Source organism: Musa acuminata, chromosome BXJ3-1 (assembly GCF_036884655.1).
Source record: "Musa acuminata AAA Group cultivar baxijiao chromosome BXJ3-1, Cavendish_Baxijiao_AAA, whole genome shotgun sequence".
Taxonomy (NCBI): domain Eukaryota; kingdom Viridiplantae; phylum Streptophyta; class Magnoliopsida; order Zingiberales; family Musaceae; genus Musa; species Musa acuminata.
In genome coordinates this window covers 2,729,795-2,751,185 of record NC_088349.1, presented here as the reverse complement: position 1 = coordinate 2,751,185, position 21,391 = coordinate 2,729,795, and the positions used below count along the sequence as shown (strand labels likewise).

The window sequence follows — 21,391 nt, the reverse complement described above, 5'->3', positions numbered from 1 at the left end:
CGATTTTTTCTGGATAAAAATGTGATATTTTTTCCCTTTGCTGAACGTATTTGTGATTGATTTCTTTCTGCGTTTGTTCAGATTGTTGTGTTTATGATTTATGTTGCCTTTCCTTTGAATTATAAGAAATCTTTGATCTGGGTTTTCTAAATTTACTTGTCTGTTCTCTCGGGAGGTTGGAGTTCGATCCTTGTCCTGCTTTGTGCATTTTCTCATGGTTGATTCAATAGACTTTGGGAAGCTTGATTGGGTCTTGTACGCTACTTTCGGTCAATTTTCTTTTGGCTTATGCTGTGGGGATGTGGTTACTATAGATGTGGGCACTTCTCAAATAACATCTTGAGAATAGAGTACCAAGATTGTACAGTTTCACTCAGTTCTATGATTGATATCCCTAAACACTAAGATTTTGTCTACATATGTAAAACATGAATCATAAATGACTCCATTAGTTCTGTGTATCAAGTTCTTTTATTCTTTTTACTTAACATTACCGAAAGGAGCTGCGGCAGATGTATATGAGTTGGGGTTTCTAACGTGCACATTGTTTCAATGATGAGGAATACGTCACTTGTAGCTCACTAGTGACTTCGTTGTGTCATTCATGCACATGAGAGTAGTCTTTTTTCTTGATAATCTTTGTGTACATGAAATGCACATAAAGCTCAATAGTTCCATATTGAATAGTAAAATTCATTGTTACTTGATATACTGATAGAAATCGAGTTTACATAAAAGACTGAATTGGAAGTCATGCCACATGGTGAATATCATGCTATAACGAAATATCCCATTTTTTTAATTATTTTTCATCATTGCATATGATAGTTTAGTCTCTTAAATCTATTGTGCATACAATAGTTTAGTCTCAGAAGGCAAGAATTTAGTTGGTTTTGACTTCAAATCACTGAGAAAACTTAACTTGAAAACTAGTGTACAATCACAAAGACTCTTTTACAGAACCAAAAGTTCAAAAACTGCAAGTCTAATCTTCATCAAGAATAATTGAGTCACCAAGATCTGGAGGAGCTTTGACAGACTTGGATTTAAATATCCAAATGTAATAATAATTCCTGTTCTCATGCACAATTGCAGCTTAGAGATACTCCATGGATCGTTGCGAGAACTTTTCACTTCAACCAGGTTCAACAGTTTGAAAAGCACTTGAATATCAATTTGATTTGAGAGTCATCATTATGCTCTATGACAATTGGAGCCTTAGGAATCAGGAGATATTAATATCACCTGAAGGGACAAATAATGGGTGCAATTTTCACTAAAAAACATTGTCTTTTAGCAGTTCCGTGTGGTGCAAAGTAATAAAATTTTTGTTTTTCAGGTTGATTTTATTGTATACAGTCAAAATTAGAGGTGAGCAAAAGTTCTATTATTCCAATGACATATATGCTTAAGGACTAAGATCTGCAGTTACTTGATCAACAATGGATTTGCTCGAGGTGTTATGGACCTAAATTTGGAGTAAAAAAAAAAAAAAAAAAACATTGCAAGCTTAGACAACCTCACAAAATGTAGCAAATTTAAATTACATAGACTGCAGAGAGGTTCTAGTATCCATATGAGATAGATACTTCTTATTGGAGAAGATAGTACTGTAACAGGGATCAGTGTGATCAAATTTATCTTGCAGATGGACCAAAATTTCCTGATATGACTCTTTCTATACCAAATGCACTTGTCTGGCTTGTATCGAGACCTTGATTGTATAGGCTCTCACACTTGTCATGAGCAGTCTCTAGTTCTAAGCTTTCCTTTAGCTGGATAACTACTTCAGCCATTGTTGGTCTCTGGCTTCCAGATTGTGTTGTGCACCTTATTGCTATATCAATGACCTTCCAGACAGAATTGGCATCATAATCTCCTTGCAGCCTGCCATCAATAAAATCATCAATGTTGCCCCTTTGAAGCCTTCGGGACACCCATTGAGTTATGTGAGCATCCTCTGAACCTGGGACTATTGGAGGTCGGCCAGTGATCAGTTCCAAGAGAACAACCCCGAAACTATATACATCAATCTTTGTGTTGATCTGTAAGGTACTATGGTACCTGAGTAAACAAATACAGAATAGCTTTTAGGTGCACCATGCATCATATTGGACAACCAACATACAAAGTGCAATCAAGTCTTTAGAATATTACCATTGCCTCAAGCAAAATATTTTTAGCAACTACTGGCAGTCTAGCTAAGTGCTATCTTAATGAACATAGTGAGCATTATATTTTTGGAAAATTTTGGAGTGTCTATCATCAAATATTTTTGGGTTATTTGAAACTATGTGATCACCTGTTCTTATGCTTTTTAATCGGCAGGCTTCTATTCTGACCATTTTTAAAAGAGAAATGATCATGCTGATAGACATGTGATGACGCTTGGTTAATTTTCTTGAACTCTTAGGTTTCTGAGCTGTAGTGATATACAATATTGAGAAGTGCCAAGCGATCTCCATAGATAAGTATAAAAGAAGTGGTAAAATAGACATACAGTGGATCAACATATCCAGGAGTGCCGACCACCCTTCGTGTGGAAACATGTGTGTCATATTCCCCAAGAAAAGTCTTGGACAATCCAAAGTCCGCTATTTTAGCCTCTAGCTTTTGACCCAAGAGAATGTTACTGCTCTTCACATCTCTGTGTACTATTGAAGGACTGCATCCCCTATGCAGATAGTCCAATCCTGCATATTCATGTTTAATAGAGGTTGAGAAGAAGATAAATTATATTGTCTAATGCAAAGAGAATAAATAGGTTCATAAGATTTCTTTGAAAACCTTGTGCGGTTTGATATGCAATACGAAGCCTATCGGTCCATGCCAATCTTGGAAGACCAACTTTACCTATAGGAGAATTTGGAAGCTAGAAGAATCAAATGATTGCTAAAGATGAGCACACATGCAACATTATACAAAGCTAGCCATTTAACTAGACAGTTAGGCGTCATGGTCTTCAGGAAATTACTTTTATTTTAGCATAATTCTTGAGGGAACCAATAACCATATGACAGTTAGGTGTCATGTTCTTCAGGAAATTACTTTTATGTTAGCATAATTCTTCAGGGAAGCAATAACCATATGACATTACCATCCGGCTAATTGTTCTTTGTAATAGTATTTGGAGTAAGAGGGAAAAGCAAATCTGTAAATTTTACAAAATTGAGATGTTCTCTAATCTATATGTTTTAGAGTTTCCAATTCATTAAAAGATTTTCTTGTTCGTGTCATATTCTGATAAAACAGGAAAAGTTGAGAACTAAGCATCCACAGGGTTGTACTCGGAGTGGTTCAAGTATGTTGAAGAACCGGCACAGGAATGATTAGCTTATGTTCATTAGATAATTTTTCTGTAATTGTGAGATGTTGGAATGTAGACCTTTCAAGTACTCTTGAAGACTTCCCCTTGGCATGTATTCATACACAAGAGCAAGGTAATTTCCATCATTGCAGTAGCCAATTAAAGAAACCAGATTCCTATGATGAACTCTAATCAAGTTCTGAACCTGCAAGACAGTGCAAAATGTTGTCATGCATGCAAAGAACATTAAATGGTCATTCTGTGCCCCTTTCGTGTCTGAATAATAGAACATGTGCCAAAATGGAAGTAAAATGCCACCATACTGAGGAAGATGAAGCAACTCTAGACCTAGTTGATCAGTTGGTAAATCACATACCTCAGCCAGAAATTCCCTGACCCCTTGTGGTGATAACTGCGAGCGTAGCTTAATTGCAACCTGCATACCGTTTTCTAGGCATCCATGGTAGACATTTCCAAATCCTCCTTTGCCAATGGCCGTTGTGAAGTTATTAGTTACTTTTACTAATTGTGGGTATGTGAACAGATGACCCTCAGGTGGTGCTGGAGGGTTTTCATGATTCTGAAGTTCTCCTGAGTGTTCTTCACCATGCCGTCTTGTAGACTTACTTGAGGCAAAACCTGTGCTTTACCATAAATAAAAAGGTAAGCATGAATATAAGTTAGCTAGTTCTAAATATACTTACATGAATAAGGAATAGACAAACCATAGTTTTCTTTTGAAATTTACCTTGTCGATTTCTTTTCAATCCCCATACACATAAAGCCACCAATACCAAGAGTAGTACAGCAGAAACTGCTGAAATAACCACAATTACAGGTGTGGAGATCTTGGGGGCAGGTTTCGGTTGTGGGTTTATTTTGTGGTCAAAACTGACATCAAAGAAATCCAGTAAGCATAAGCAGTATCATAGTCATGTATATATACTTGGGGTATGGAGCCGATATTCATGAAAGTGTATAACTTCCATGACATATTTTAATTAAAAAAAATAAGAAACATTGAGCCATCTAAATCCTGCACATCCTTCAAAATAAAATAAAATAAAATAAAACAGAAGGAATGGAAAAGAAAAAAAAACTGTATCCCCAGAAAAACCTTCATATCTACATGCACTGCAGAAGCCTATGTGAGTTGTCCTCATAATGGAGCTCATAATCCATCATCCTCAAAAAAAAAAGAAAGAAAGAAAGACGACGCCCTTGAAGTACAAAATGTCCCATCTTAATTTACATTTGTGAAAAAGAAGAAAGAAGAAAGAGAAAGTTGTGTCGTTCTCATCAATTTGATTCACTTCTTGAGAAATTTCCTACCTTGTACTGTCACCCTTTACTGTTGCATGTGTTGTGGTCTCAGTAAGGTGTCCAAAAATATTCTGTTGATGCGTAGTTGAAGAAATTTTTAGTTTATAAGAAGGGATTACTTTGTTCCTTAAGTGTTTTTCCCCCTTCAAGACAACTATTAGACAGTTCTTTCATGAAAGTTGAAACACAATGCAAATGCAGCACATCATTGGCTTCATCTGCAGGAACTCATATCCCTCATTTATAGGGAAGAGCAATGCTGCTCTGTATAATGAATATCCATTCCAGTGTAGTTGGTGGACCCACTATTTAAAGAAACCTGTCATTATTACTGACATAATGCTTGTTTGGATCACTCTCTTGGGGAATGCAATTGAGAGAAATTGCAGATTTGCTCATATGTGCAGATCTGCTCTTGTAGAGAATTGAGGGAAATTGTATCTTATAAATATATGCTGATCCTTTTCCAATGAATACCCTTTATAAAGGACAAAGACCATAGGTAAAAATGAAAAACACCTCCTGCTAGATGAGACAAAGATTCTTGACCTACCTCAATAAATTAACATTGTTAATAGATTATATAAACATTGGTCTGAAATTTTACAGCATGCCAACAATACTGCCTCATAACCTGGCTGATTGGATAGTAGTATGTAAGTATTATGGTATACTTGCCTAATACCTGCATGTAACCTTTTTAATATTTTTGGGTCTACTGATACTGTGACTGCTGATTACATATTGGTCTGACAAGGTTTCAATTGTCAGTACTCAGTACTGTAATGGTATTTTAGACCTCCAAATAAAACTTAATCACTAATTTGCTGTTTTCTTTGTCGGTTAGCATCTCTAGTTCCAAATATGTTAAGGACATTGTCAACGGAGGATCTCTACTTTCAGAATACCAAAAAAATGACCTTCTACTAACTTCTTGTCATTATGTTCAGTGCTCTACATATGGACTAAATAGCTGGTTCTGATCACTATCAGGGAGAAGGAAGAAAAAAGTCATGACAATTTATGAAGAATGGAAATTCAAAACTAACAATAACCATTGATTCTTTTAGGGAAAAGTGATCTTTTTTCTAATGAAAAGGATGGAGATCAGTTTATGAACACTGTTTGGTGCTTAAAGATGACAGAATTGAGTAGTCATTATTACATCAATCTTTGCATTGCCAAGATCATGTTGGATATCCTGCTTGTCATTTATCTCTGTTTGTGAAAAATTATCAAGAAATCTGAAAATCAGTGTATCCATTCATGCAACAAAAAATACAGTAGGACCAAGGTTGGGGTTAAAAATGCATGAGTTTTGTCTTTTTCTTCTATTAAAAAAAGGTTTTCCTATTTTCTTATATTTGCAGCCTACCATATATCAATTTCAAGTACATAAGGTTTTGTTTATCATCCTTCACCAGTAGGTACAAAATAATTTTGCTACACTCTATAAGAAGAAAATTGCATCTTGATTTTAAATCTTTACATGATTCTTTGTATTAGAAAAAAGGAGCTTATAATCCATTATTTCACCTTTTGCACCATATATAGGGTTTGTATTTAATTAAATAACTGATGTCTAAAAAGTCAGAATACGACTGGACTCCACTAAGAATGTGATGCAGGCACAATTTAGTACACATTGTACACGAAAGAGCTGATATGAAGAGAAGGAATTGTTTTGCACCTCTGAAATGTTGGTGATCCAATGAGCAATCCCAGATCAGAGTAGGGTCTTTAAGAAAGAATTGAAACAAATAGTTACCATGTTCTATAGTGTGCTCAAACCAGGAGATGAAAATCCTAGAACAAGTGCTCCTTGAGTCTTTCCTTTCCATTTGAGTTTTTTTATACCTATGTTATATGTCTTTGCTGTTCTCTTTTCTTCTATTGTTCTGCATACTTTTTCCTTATTTTCTTTTATGTTTTCTTTTATTTGCATCATTTTATTTATCTTCAAATGTAATCCTGGTGGAAATGCACTTCCTCCAATTACATCCAAGAAAAGGAAAAAAAAACATCTCTCAGTTGGGCTTCTGATTAACTACCTCTTGATAAAGAAATAAGTACTCAAATCTGCATTTCTCAATTTGAAAAGGCGAGCCTCAGAAATATATAGAAAAAAAAAAAAAAGAACAAGCGAAAAGAGTATTGACAAGTTGGTGTTTCACTTTGTCCAAGAAGAGATAACTTTTAGAACTACAGACATCCACTAAAGTTATCCCTAGGAAGTTTAATATTTAAATTATGTCCAACTTAATTGGTACTTGGTAGTGCCACAACTATAATGATGAATCAGATAATTGAGAAGGATAATACTATTTTTAGTTATCATAGCATGGAAGGAAGGAGAAGGAACAAATACATAAATGTCAGCTGCCCCTTGTTTTCCCTTTGATTTATAGAATCAGGAACAGGCCCGATGAGATTGTTTCCTTTCAGATTTCTGCAACGACAAACACAATGTAAAAACACAATCACCTTTTTCGGCCATAAACCTGAATCAAAAGGCTATAGTTGAACTTACAGGACTCGCAATGATGCTAAATTTCCCAAATCATCAGGTATTGTTCCTGTTAGGTTGTTGTTAGACAGATCCCTGAATGAAAAGTCAATTGAAATGGGAGGTCAACAATGCATCAGTAGAGGGTTTTGGACAAATTGTGATAAGACAAAGCAACTTAACTCATTATTTCTGGCTGGAAACTGTACATCACAATTAATGCCATTTAAATAAGAAACAAAAGAAAATATGGAAGAAGCTGATATTAAGGTTAGGTGGAATGTAATCTTTCAGATAATGAACTTCTATGGGTCCGATAATGTTAAGCAGCTTTGGTCACTGAGCTTTGCTTTTATTTTCAATGATAGGTTTACAGTTGGATTCATTTTAAGAGATTTGTCTAATGGGTGATCCTCTATCCCCTAATTTGTCATTATAGGCTCCAACTAAGATAGTGGTTAGGCTATTGGTTTTCCTATAGTTCCCTTCACTTCAATTAATCATTTGCTTATGCCAATGATGCCTCGGTAATTACTAGGGCCGATTAGCTTGTTTCTTCATCTCTTAGTAGGTAGCTTATAGGAGATTCTATCATTCCAGGTAAGTGTTATAATTTTTGGGTGTTCTTCACAAGTGGCCTAGCTCTAGAAGGAAATGTGGCATAGCTATATTTCTTAAGCTTAGTATTTGCAATTTCCTTTCAGTTACCAAGTGCCTTGGAGAAGAGTTCTTGTCAGAGATCAGGAATTTTTGGTTGATAAATTTCACAAAATTTTAAGTAGGACAAAAATAATTTGCCTCTTGATGACCACATTACTTTGATTAAATTTTGTCTGATATCTATCTTTAATCACTGTTGGGACTTCTCACCTAGATCACATGAAATGGATTGTCAGGTAGTTCATTTAGAAGAAGAATGGATCTAGAAATGACATTCACCTTCTCGGACGGCATTCTATCTTGACCTAGATATGACGGAGGCTCCACATTTCAGAACTTAAGATTGCTTGGACCGTTGGACCTTGTTCCTTGTGAGGAATGTCATGAATGCTCTTACTGATAATTCTAGACTTGGTTTTCAATTTGTTACTGCTACTCTGCAAGTATGGTCACTTGGATCCTTATTCTACTTGTATGGAACTCATAAATGAGTTACAAATTTCTGTTTTGCTGCACTGGATATGAGGAATGGTCTTCAAGTGTGTATTGTCAATAGTATGAACTGCTCATTGGGCCTTAGGTGAATCCTTCATCTTTCGACCTATGCCTCTCAGTTTGCAACTTTATACGTCAATTGGAAGATGAGCAACTCATCTATGAGGCAATGTTAGAGGTCAGCTGATCTACAGACTCTGTGCCTTATATTGTTCCTTCATTTGTTCTCCAATTATGTGTGACCAAGGGATTTCCAGGTGAACTTGTTTTCCTGATGGCATGCTTGCTGCTACACTCATGTATGACTCCCTTACCCCATGAATTTCTCACAATAATTGGGATGGTTGAAAGAAGATTTGGGAAATGCAAACTGTCCCCCTGTATATGTGCTTTACTATGAACATGTCCTGAAGCAGACTACCTACATATTCTAAATGGAAGCAAACAAACTTGTTAAGTTTGGATTAGGTATTAATCTTTGCCTCATAAGTAGGTTGTCTATTGAGTTTTTGGACTAGTTGAGTGATGGTTCTTGGATCAATTATAATTTTAGTGATGATCTTTTCCTATCTAATATAATAGGTCTGAAATTGATTATCTTGTGAAATTCTGGAAAGTCTTGTTTTCGCTGATCAATATACAAGACATGATTCTATATTTAAATATGATGTTAATGCTGCTAATTTCTTGTTTGATAATTGATGTTCTGTGGAAGATTGATGTCTGCCAAGATCAGCTATATCTTGGATGGAACAATCCTCCCTCTTCCCTTTTATGTATTAAGCTAAATTTTGATGCAGCTTTTTATCATTCACCCCTGAGGGGGTGTTGGTTTTATATGTAGAACTGATGTTGGCTCTCTGTTTTCTTCCAGGAGCTAAGTCTCTTGAGGTTGATGTGTCTGTTCCTCGAGTTAAATTGATGGCTGATCATTGGACTTCTAAGAAGCTGCCAGAGAAGTATCTTGGTGGTGTTGGTTTTATCTCTATACCCATGAGGAAGGTATCTCAAATTCTTATCTAAGTACATGCACTTCAAAATGATTTGATTGCATTTTCCAGCCATGTTTTATTGGTGTCCCTTGTGACTTTCACATATTTTGTAATGTTTAAATGTAAGAACTTTTTCATTAATTATCTGAGGATAATATAACTATAATGCTTCAATACTAACACCCTAAAAGTTGTCGTGGTCGATCTAACTTAATGTACATCTGTCAATTGAATTTGAAGATGTTATTGGTACAAAAATTAAACTTCTAAAAGGACTATAACTACAAAAGAAAAGAAAACAATTCTATGCAAAGATTAATTTTTGAACTGAATTTCAAGTGTCAACCAGACGGTAATTGAAGAACTTAAATTATTTATCTTGACATCTTATCCAGGTTGAACAAAATAGATTAGCATAAAAACAAAGAGCTTTACTTATTTATCCTACCCCAAATTCACAAACAAAACAACTAATTATGAGATTTTTTTAAAAACTTACAGGATCTCAATTGCCATGAGTGAAGCAAATGCAGTGGATATTGCACCTCTCAACGCACTTGAAGATAGCATTCTGCAAAACTTTTGAGCTCATGAGATGGCTTTCTCAATTCAAAATGGTTGATATGGTAATCCTTCATATAAATAATTATTTTATTACATTGACAAGTTGTCAGTGACAACTTACATAGATGTGATTCTTGGAGGGTCAGGATTATTATAGCTGCAACTCAAGCCATCCCATGAATATTGTCTTGGAGCACATGGATCACCCGTCCAATTTCTTCTCAGTTTATATTGCTTTTTTATTACCATAATGGCATCAACTGATTCCCCAAGGACAAAGCCAAGCAATGTCAAGCATGCAAAGCTCAGTTTTGCTCTTCAAATGCAATTTTTCATTAAGAGGACAGCAAGGTGTAGGATAAGGCTTACCATCACTGGAGTTGGTTGTGGTATCCTTTTTCTGCATTGGAAAATAGACCTCTATTGCATTGAGAAGTGGTGGAAGGGTGGAATTACTGGTGGCGTTTATTGTGTAGTTGTACTGGTCATATGGATACCAAGGAACAGGATCATAAATATAACCTGTCAAGTTTGCTGCCGGACTGTATGGTCCATACCACAATTGATTATTTAGATAGATGTTGAACTGTCTTGAGCTGTTGCTAGTGAGGGACAGCACCTCTGAGAAGTATAGGACAGAGAGGAACTCGTTAATATTGGCTTCCCAGCTAAAGTAGGAAAAGCTGAATTGCATCTGATTAGAGTTCACTGGGGTAAGGGCAGTTTGCATCACTGTGGATGGTGCCTCAAAATCCCCGTAGTTTCTCACTGTCAAGTTGCTGTATATCGTTGTCCATGACTGGCTGCCACTCCATGGTATCCAGATACGATCATAAGGGTCATCAGGGTATCTGTGAGGTATATACATAAAATGTATATGTATGTTTGTATAGAAAAGAGGACAGCAAAAACTCCAGCAGTTCAATATTCAAAATACAGGCATGGCCTGCTCTGTAAAATTCGTTTGCTCACCTCACTATGTTGTTTGTCAGTGATCCAGCATCAACACGAAAATAGAGTATGAGAGTTCTTGAGGCATTTGCTGTGGGGTAAATCGTATTCTTCAATGGCCTTATCTCAAGAGCAGATATGAAGGGGGTTCCGTGGCCTGTGTTTACCAAGCAGATGGACATGAAATCTGTCATAGCAACTGTGATTGCTTCATGTATGTAAGAAGCAGAAGCATCTGTTATGTTCACCGTTTGCCAGTAGTTGACATCCAAGTGCAGATCAAATAGCAGCATGACGCTGTTCAGGTGATCATAGTTTCCATACATGAAGGTTGTTCTTATGAGATACTTCTGATTCTGCAACACAGGTATGGTGTAGCAATTCCGGGCTCCATCAGGGAAGCTTCTAACGTTTGTGAGTTGCTTTGCCAGTGAGGAGGTCAAGTAGCTGGAGGAGATGTTGTAGCTTACCCCCCTATCTATGTATTGGTCATCCAAGACATATGGTATTTGGGTGGTTGGATCTGGATAGTTATAGTTACTGCCACAATCGATGCTTACATAACCTGCAAAGAAATTTTGATTTTGAGATATGTTTCAGATGGATGCCTTTGTTGGTTAGAGACATTTGCATTTGTTCATCACCTCTACAGATTTTTCCATCTTGGACTCACTGTATGACACCACTTATATATTGGACTACTCATATTTTGCATTCATTCAATATCTTCATATAATAAAAATTAAATTTTACTAGGCTGTTTCTAAAATTTTATAATTCTTGTTTACAGAGGCATTTTGTTAACTAGGTGAGCACATCAACATGAAAAGTGAGCTCCATCCACGGGGGAGATTTTTGGTGTTGTTGAGTCACCTACCAGGTTTGTCTATATACACAGTTTGTTTTAGCATTTGCATATGATTTTATGATCTATTTAATGTGAAAACTTTTCAATATCATATATATCTATCATGATATTTCCATGTTCTTTAATAAAAATACTAATGAAGAACATCATACCTCATGTTGTAACCGAAGATCCCCTCACTATGATTTTTCATGTAAAATGCTACTTAGCTAGATATATTGACCCTTGAAACCTTTTGAGGTGATGTCTCCTAAAAACCTGATGCGATATGACTTTGCATATTTTTGACCTATGAATCAGTCCTGTGAGAGATGTCATTCCCTCCTGAAAAGTTTTTCAGGTGGCTCAGTCCAACTAAATTTATAGATTTTTTTCCTAACCCTCAGCCTCTTAGACCTGATAAGTTGACCTACCTTGTGGCCTCATAAGATAGGTTCTGTAATAAACAAAGTCAACCTGCCGTGGGGCTAAGTAGGATCAGAAAGCTTTAGGGGAGGAAGGTAGCCACGATTTGTTTTAGTACTGACTTCATATTTGCATTAATAGGTATCTAGATAAACAGATAGGTAACTATAAATATAAAGAGAGAGAGAGAGAGAGAGAGAGAGAGAGAGAGACCATATTATTAAATTTTGAAATAAATGCTGAAGTAGAGTATCCTGCATAAGCTAGACACACTAGAAGTCTTGTTTTATAAGAAAAATATGTTTAATAAGTGAAACTAACATATAAATTTATTAAAACAATCATAATTTGTTATTCTATCATTGAGAAAAATTCCACAATCACCAAATGTGTATAAAAAGGAATCTTTAATCAATGAAAGTGCATCTTTTACTTTGAGAGAACTACAACGTTTTGTTTTTAGTATAGGTTGTACCAATGAGAAATCATTGGTACCAATGAGAAATCAGAGCATAAACCTTTTGTTTGTACAGCTTGTACTTTCTTTGAAACAGATACATTAGCAACACAATTGAGAATCATTTCTGACTGCAAGATCCAGTTGTTTCATCAAGCAACATGGTAGCAAAAGCAAGTACCAGTACCCCGCACACACACACGCGCACACACATATAATGTACTATGATGTTTTCAATTTGTAGTAATCAAGATGGGTCACTCTACCAATGCACCCTTGGTTACTCGAATATTGAAGAAGAAAAAAAAACGTTCACATACTAATGATATGATAAATATAGATCTTTTTTGTCTGGAAAAAATGAATAAGGACTTAAACTAGCAACTGATGCAAATAGGGAGTGTAAAAAAAAGTGTTGCGGTTTGAGTTCATAATATCTTGTTTGCCAATGTGGCCCTAATAACCATTCTAAAATGTTCTCTTAATTAAGTCTAAAACATCTAATTCATTTTATGAGTTATATAATGGTCCCACCCACTTAATAACCCCTCTTCTCTTGGAAGAAAAAGAAAAGGCAACCAATTATGACTATTGCATATGGTGTCGATCACAGGTAGAGTACCCCTTTTATGGCTTCCATATATGGACCTCTGAAGTATTGCTCTTTTAAAAAGATAACAATGCCCAAAAGCAGCTTAAGTGCTTTCTTTTACAGAAGAAAATAATAATTTTATTTGATGTGTGATGTTTTGTTGTTAGGAAGCACAAAAAAGTAGAAAACATTTCTTAGATTTCTGACATCTGAATTAAACCTTAGCCTAGTGGTTGGTTTTCTCTAGCTTTAATCATGATTCGATTTGAACAAGAATCAAATCGGGATAGAATCAGAATCGAACCAGTTCAGTGATTTATTGATTCCAAACCAAATTGAAACTGGACCTAGGTGGTTCAGTTACAGTTTTCGGATTTTGAGAATTGAAATTGGCGGTTCCCAAATCAAAATTTGAACCAATCGAAACCGATAGCTCCAGTTTTGGTTTGAATCGACGATTCACAATTATATATATATATATATATATATATATATATATATATATATATATATATATATATATATATATATATATAAAAAGTTATTTTTAAATTAAAAAACTAATGGTTAGAACCAGAACCAAACTGGAACCAGAATCATTGGTTCCGGCTTTGAATTCAGAACCAGCCCCGATTTGATTCGGTTCCTGTTACCAAAATTTAAGAACTGGAGCTATTGGTTCCAGAACCAATGGCTTCAGAACTGAAACCATCGATTCCGAAACTGATGTCAGGGCTAGTTTTCCCTTCTTCAACAGAGTTTGAGCAAGAGATGGTATATAAATATTTGACCTGTCCTCTCCCTTCAAAAATGATATTTGTGTAACTTCTCACCTTTATAACTATGGAAATTCTTAGACATGGATGGAATTCATCTATCTGTAATCTGACCAACTTTCACAGGCTTTATGCACATACACCAGTGTGTTGCCATTGTGCCCTATGTTATTGATTAACAAAAATTGAAAAATTTTATTCGCCATTTAGGGCCTCTGTTTGGAGCGTTTAATGATTTGCACACCAGAAGGCACTGCTTTTTTGACTCTGCTGTCTGGTGCAGGTAATGACAGATGATTGAAGAGATAAGGAAGTCCCACAGATTGGCCTCTCAGCAGCCTCTTAAATTGCATATTTTACCAATGGAAAAGATGGAAAGAAAATGCATTAGTGTTTTTAGTAAATGCACCAAGTTCAAACAAAAAAAGGAAAAAACAAAGTTAAAGAAACCTATTTGCTCTTAGGTAGCTAACAGCCTATAGTGTTTGAAAACTCCAGGTTTTGAATTATAGAGCAAAAGAAAGTAGAAAGAAATATGTTTTCAGTTACTTTTTGTTTTTTATTTTTCTTTGAACCTTTGTTTCAGCAGCATGAAGGATTTATAGGAAAAAAAAGAGGCATGGGCTACACATGCAGCGTGACAAAGTTTCTGATAATCACGTATATGCATACCTTCGGTACTTGGAAGCTTCTGGCCGTGAACATGAAATGCGACAACTGAGACACCCAGAAAAGCAAAGAACCAAGTTGCCATTTCCAACCTACTGGAGCAGCTCATGTTCCTTCTCCCCTGCCTCGTCTCAGCTTATCAGAACCATACAGGCCATGTGGTATATAATGTCCTAAATTTCAGTTAAAATATGGGATGACATACATAATATATTTTTCATCGGAATACTTTCTTTACCAGTTTGTGCTTCATCCACTGTAGGTTAGGCAATTTGAGAGGCAACATCCATCATCAAGGGACCCACATATGGGAAGATCATATATTTCAGCATGTTCAGAATGTCATACACCCACTTTAAGCATCCAATATCAGGACGTGAATGGTGGGACTACATCTAATGTTAGTGTAAACAGCAGCTGAAATCAGCATTCACATAAATTGGCAGCTCTTACCCTGATAATTCTAATTCTATACTATGTTTTCAGGTCAATTGCTTTGGAGGGGAAGAAAACATTTATAAGAGTCAGATTATATTTATATATGTATATGTATTTTATATGTATTATATATATGTATAATACATATATATATATATAATACATATATATACACATACATATATACATAATACATACATATATATATATTTATTTATTTAAATGTATATAGTGTAAACATTCTCTGAAGCTGACATTTGAATAAGAGTTCTCTTCAATCAATTGCAAGTATTGGAGAACAGTAGAATACACCAAGTTGGGTGCTATGTTCAGCAAAGCAGACGAAATATACAGAAAAGAAAAACGATGTGAGAGGAACACCAGAGCTTCGGCCAATGATTCTGGTCTCTGACCTATAAGACAAGTTGATCAATTAAAGGTAAACGTTCTCTGAAGTGAACTTTGAAAGTGTCAGTTTATGTATAAGGGTAAACATTGACATTCTCTTCTTTGTATAATTAATGGCAAGTAGTGGAGAATAATAAAATAAACCAAGTTGAATGGCTGCTTGGGTTGCAGCAAAGCAGAAGAAACAGAGGGGAAAGAAGAGCACTGTGAGAGGAAGAACAGAGCTTCTGCTGTTGGTTTTGGTCTCTGATATTAGTTAGATAATATCTGATGTTGATAGCTTTAGCCATGTTAATTAATATGTAGAATAGAATATTTGTATCAGGATTAGTCAGTAATATTAAGCAATGATGCGTGCTTGAGGGGGTGCAAGTGCATAATGATTTTGAATCTTGAAGATTTGTACCCAATTTAGTAAATTTTGAACATACTTTTAAAGCCTACCTCTATAATCTCTCTATTGACACAATTGTTTGTCATTTCAAACAATCCGATAGCTGAATATGAAATATCCAGTTATTAGATTATTATGATCATGGTTTCTCGTTGGTACAATTTGTCTTGTGATGATATATGGCTTTGACAGAGTAATATTTCGGGGGTAAGGCTACAAATAATGATATTTACTATTTGTTTAGATTCATCTCATCCTGATCAAAGTTGGTACAATTGTTATTGCCTTTAGAGACTATCTATCTTTTTTTTATGGATACAGATCTTTTATAAAAATTGCTTCACCAAAAATTACCCATAGCTAATATACTTCATAATTTAAACCTTAGCCATGCAGTATTTTTTCTATCTTTTTCTTTCACTATTTGTTTTCTTTATATGTCTGGATCTATTGGCAACAACTCAATATCATCTTCTTCTTTTTTGGGTACAAACCAACCTGATGTTACAGTGATTGGAGAAAGGAAGGTTCAAATTTACCAAATGGTTATATATATATATATATATATATATATATATATATATATATATATATATATATCAAAATAAAAAATTATTAATCAAAATCATGAAAGATTTCATTTAAATAAAATTTTAAAATTTCAACAAAAAAACTAAAAGAAATATCTTGAAGAGAATTACACGAGATCAAACATTAAAAAAGATTAAAAAAATAATATAAGAAAAATAAAGAAAAAGAATTAGATTTGTTATTGAAAAAAAATGTATATATATATATATATAAATTAAGTTTAAATTTTAAAAAAAAGGATACTAAAATAAATGATGCTGCCCAGGATCGAACTGGGGACCTTTAGTGTGTAAAACTAACGTGATAACCACTACACCACAGCATCTTATTTATTTATCTTTAATTTACATTATATGAATCTCTTATAATCGTTTGCCTCTATACCAAATAATATGCTTATTTAAATTATTTTATTTATAGTTTGTGAGAGAGTCTTCTTTTTAAGCTTTTCTCAGTTATTCTTAGGATGATGAATACCAATTGTCTTATCCATTTTAACCATGGCACTTGTAGATCTCTTTGCATATATCGATATCAATTTAAATATATTTTTTCATTATCTATCATAGTCGTAATAAATTATTTATGAGTATCTTTTTATCCATCCTTTTAATTAAATTCATATATTTATCTTAATATTCTAATTATTTATGAGTATTTTTACTAATTTGTTTTTGCTTATTTTCATTTATTTTGTTTACATTATTTTTCAACGGCATTTACAGTGTTTTATTTATGTCTTGAATGAAAAATATTATAAGTAATATCATATCACATCTTATTGGTTGTTGTTGCTGGTATGTTATTACAATATCATATTTTTAAGTTGTATTTGGTTAATGTCAATAGTTTATTGAGATGATTTACAGTATTTTTAAGTAAGTCCTATAATATTTTTTTTTATTGTAGTGATCAAAACATTATAACAAGTCAAAAATACTATCATAAACCAAAACAATATAAATGCGAACAATTTTTGAGGGGTAATCTGGATATTTCTAAAATTAGAGATACTATTTAGAGAAAAATAAAATCGAGCATACCGATTGAAAAATACCCAAAAATAAGAATAAAAAGCCATTTTGCCCTTAGCAAGTTTAAAGAATTATTTTTGTTTTTGTCATACCTATCATTGCCTTCGTCGACCTTACCCCATACACACTTCGCTCGCAACTCTCTCACCGAAAGGGAATGGGCACGAGTATCGTTATCAGCACTCATAACCCAAAACTTGAATGCTTGAGCAAGACAACATAAGAGCATAAGGGTAATCGATAGGCGCAAACATCAATAGACTTTGTAAATGTCAAGGGTAAAATAATTATTATAAAAAAGGGGTGCTTTATCAAAATTTATTAAAGTTGAGGCATTTGATAGGAAATTCTCAAATTTATGAGTATTTTTATATAATAATAATAGTAATAATAATAATAATAATAATAATAATAATAATAATAATAATAATAATAAATTCTTGAAAACAACCTTTTAAGTTTTAGAATGTCTCAAAATTGAAAAAATCTTGTAGAGCACCATGATGTATGAAAAGATCATTTTATCCATAGTAAAATTTTTTAAAACATTTTTTCTATGACCTCCTATTGCTTTCACTTTGCATCGTCACACGCAACTCTTACGATGCTACCAATAACTCTGGTGTGATGGCTCGCTACTACACTTTTGTTGTTGTGCATGCAATATTCTTGTTGGCTTAGTCTCCTCACACCTCTCCTTCTCGTTGGCCACTGACGAGAAAGGTGAGAGAGAAGTGGGGGTGGCATGCCTTTACTCATAACCTCAATTGTACCTCCATCGTGTGTCAAACAAGATTCGATAGAGGGAAAAAGGCGATGGTCGATGAGGGTAAAATGATTATTTTTTTAAAATATTATGTGAATATATATATATATATATATATTAATTAAAAATAACTTTAAAAATGAAAAAACTATATGCAATTAACGCAAATGATGCTGCCCAGGATCGAACTGGGGACCTTTAGTGTGTAAGACTAACGTGATAACCACTACACCACAGCACCTTATTTGCCTATCATTTCCTTTCTTATTTCATATAATAATATGATATGAAATTTTATGCATTAAGTTAAAAAAAATTTAAATTACATGAATCTCTTACAATCGTTTGCCTCTGTACGAAATAATATACTTATTTAAATTATTTTATTTATAGTTTGTGAGAGAGTCTTCTTTTTAAGCTTTTCTCTTAGGATGATGAATACCAATTGTCTTATCCATGGCACTTGTAGATCTCTTTGCATATATCGATATCAATTTAAATATTTTTTATTTCATTATCTATCATAGTCACAATAAATTATTTATGAGTATCTTTTTATCCATCCTTTTAATTAAATTCATATATTCATCTTAATATTCTAATTATTTATGAGTATTTTCACTAAATGTTTTTTGCTCATTTTCATTTATTTTGTTTACATTGTTTTTCAACCATATTTACTATATTTTATTGATGTATTGAATGAAAAATATTATAAGTAATATCATATAATGTCTTATTTGTTGTTATTGCTCGTACGTTGTTACAATTGTTGAATCTCGTATTTTGATGATGAAACCAATTGATAAGTGTTTATGTTTTAATCTACGTTTTGAGTAACACAGGATGCTTCGATCATAATGAGACAATTAAAACAGAAAGAATCATGTTGTGTTGGAGGAAAACATATCAGAAGATTGGACGTCGAATTAGTGGATCGATCGACATATTGACAGAAGGCTTCGAGCCATATATTCAAGTATCAGGCCAAGAAGAGCGGATATTGCGCCAAGGATATAGGAGTTGCGAAGTCAACTGGCCGATTGGGTAATATGCCACAAGAGAGGACGATGTACCGAAGAATCGGACGAAGCGTCGAGGGACTAATGACATGCCGGACAACATAATTAATGCTTAGTATTAATTGTCTAGATCGAAGTGTGTTTTACATGTGCAGAATTAACTACGATAGCAAAGCATGAAGCAAAATGAAGTCCCGGAGTCAAGGACGCGATTTTGTTGAGAGTTCGAGAGTTCGTCGGAAGTTCGGACGTTCGTCAGAAGTTCTATCGGAACCAGCCAAGAAGTCTTGGAGCTTGCCAGAGAAGCTCGTCGGAACTCGCCAAGAAGATCATCGTGAAATCCAAGAGCTTGCCGAGAGTCCACCGGAACATTGCCGAGAGATCGTCGGAAGTTCGCCGGAAGAATAAACTTATATACTTATTTAACTCAGATTATATTTTAGATTTCGTAGTTAGCACGTAATTGGGTTTAGATTTGAGCCAACCTAATTAGGGGCCAGCTAGGCCCATGTAAGAACTGTGTTGGGCCCAATAAGAAGCCCAAACAGTGCCCCAAGAAGTCTCACCGTCGTGGCATAGTCTTCGAGACTATGTCAGGCGGTGGTACCACCAGTCTGGCGGTGGTACCGCCTAGCACAACCTCCCAAGCGGTGGTACTGCCCAGGCTGGACGATGGTACCACCCAGTGTTAGATTGACACAGGCGGTGGTATCGCTCATGCCCGAGAAACCCGGGATGAGATATTTTTAGGCTTCAAGTTTAAATCAACTTGAAGCCTATAAATACCCCTCTCATCCCTGGTTAAAATACACAAGCACAGAGTATTCAAAAGTAATAAAACACTATTGCAATCTATTTAGAAATTCCCTCCTCCATCTTAAGTTTAGAATTTTGTAAGAAGAGTGTGAGTGCTTATAAGGGTTGTTATCTAAACCCGTGAAAAGGAGAAGAGGGGTATAAAAGATGGTTGGTCTTCGCTTATTGAAGGAAGACCGATAGTGAATGCCGGTAGCCTTGACGGAAGAGAAATCAGCGAAGTGGATGTAGGTCACGACGATCGAACCACTCTAAAATCTGGTTTATATTTTTTTGAGCAATTTACTCTAACTACAAACCTCCTTACTTGCTCTTTACATCCACTACTCTCTTATGTACGCTTTCAAAGTATTACCTTTACGAAATGGTTTTACGTTGGAAACGGTTTTAATTGAAACAAAGTTTTGAAGTCGTAATTTTTACTGCTGTACTAATTCACCCCCCAATTGTATTTAGTTAATGTCAATAGTTTATTTAGATTATTTATAGTATTTTCAAGCAAATCTTATAATATTTTTTTATTATAGTAATAAAAACATTATAACAAGTCAAAAATACTATCACAAACCAAAACACTATAAATGGGAAAAAAATTTGAGGGGTAATCTGGATATTTTAAAAACTAAAGATGCTGTTTGGAGAAAAATAAAATCAAGGGTACTGATTGAAAATTACCCTAAAATAAGGATAAAAAGTTATTTTACCTTTAGCAAATTTAAAAAATACTATTTTTTTTTTTTTACTTGTCATTGCCTCCATCGACTCAACCCTTACACACTTTGCTCGCAATCCTCTTGTCGAAAAGGAATGGGCACATTGTCACCACTCGCTATCCAAAACTTGAATGCTTGAGCAAGACAACATGACAGCATGAGAGCAATCGACAAGCGCAAGCAATCTTGGACTCTCCAAAGGCCAAGGATAAAATAATTATTAAAAGAAAAAAGGGGTATTTTATCAAAATTTGTTAAAGTTGAGGCATTTGTTAGGAAATTCTCAAATTTATGAGCATTATATATATATATATATATATATATAATAAATTCTTGAATAAAAACTCTTAAGTTTGAGAATGTCTCAAATTTTAAAAAATTCTGGTAGAGTAACCATTATGTATGAAAAGATCAATAATCCATAGTAAATTTGTTTAAAATATTTTTTTCTTGGATCTCCTATTTCCTTCACCTTGTATCGCCGCACGCAATCCTCACCATGTTACCCATAACCCTTGTGCGAGGGTTTACTAAGATTTGAGAGAGGGCAAACCCTCACCATACTACCCATAACCCTTGTGCGAGGGCTCACTAAGATTCGAGAGAGGGCAAAAGGTAATAGTCGACGAGGGTAAAATAATTAT

The 21,391-nt window shown here is 34.5% G+C and overlaps 1 protein-coding gene and 2 non-coding genes across 3 annotated transcripts; all 3 read right to left on the bottom strand.

Annotated features, from left to right (window-relative positions):
• Positions 1 to 882: 882 nt before the first annotated feature.
• Positions 883 to 14,650, bottom strand: LOC135628313 (probable LRR receptor-like serine/threonine-protein kinase At1g51860). The gene is made up of 13 exons (XM_065134920.1): positions 14,569 to 14,650; positions 10,820 to 11,363; positions 10,217 to 10,698; positions 9,969 to 10,107; positions 9,783 to 9,854; positions 7,161 to 7,232; positions 6,999 to 7,079; positions 4,056 to 4,198; positions 3,684 to 3,946; positions 3,386 to 3,512; positions 2,788 to 2,853; positions 2,501 to 2,693; positions 883 to 2,064 (listed from the first exon to the last, which is right to left on the bottom strand). Exons 1-13 carry the CDS (start codon positions 14,648 to 14,650, stop codon positions 1,638 to 1,640), a joined length of 2,691 nt encoding a protein of 896 aa, XP_064990992.1. The 3' UTR covers positions 883 to 1,637.
• Positions 14,651 to 16,648: 1,998 nt separating this feature from the next.
• Positions 16,649 to 16,721, bottom strand: TRNAV-UAC (transfer RNA valine (anticodon UAC)). Its single transcript has one exon. It is a non-coding gene; the product is annotated as a tRNA-Val (tRNA).
• A 1,643-nt stretch (positions 16,722 to 18,364) lies between these two features.
• Positions 18,365 to 18,437, bottom strand: TRNAV-UAC (transfer RNA valine (anticodon UAC)). The gene has a single exon. It is a non-coding gene; the product is annotated as a tRNA-Val (tRNA).
• Between the last annotated feature and the right edge of the window lie 2,954 nt (positions 18,438 to 21,391).

What these genes read in the sequence shown, in the direction of transcription:
- LOC135628313 (XM_065134920.1), bottom strand. Translation starts at nt 14,650, where the DNA reads ATGGCAACTTGGTTCTTTGCTTTTCTGGGTGTCTCAGTTGTCGCATTT. An exon ending in GAAGCTTCCAAGTACCGAAG is followed by an intron (nt 11,364 to 14,568) that starts GTATGCATATAC and finishes ATTTCTTTGCAG; the next exon opens with GTTATGTAAGCATCGATTGT. An exon ending in AAGGGGCAGCTGACATTTAT is followed by an intron (nt 4,199 to 6,998) that starts GTATTTGTTCCT and finishes CTTTGATGTCAG; the next exon opens with TTTTGACCACAAAATAAACC.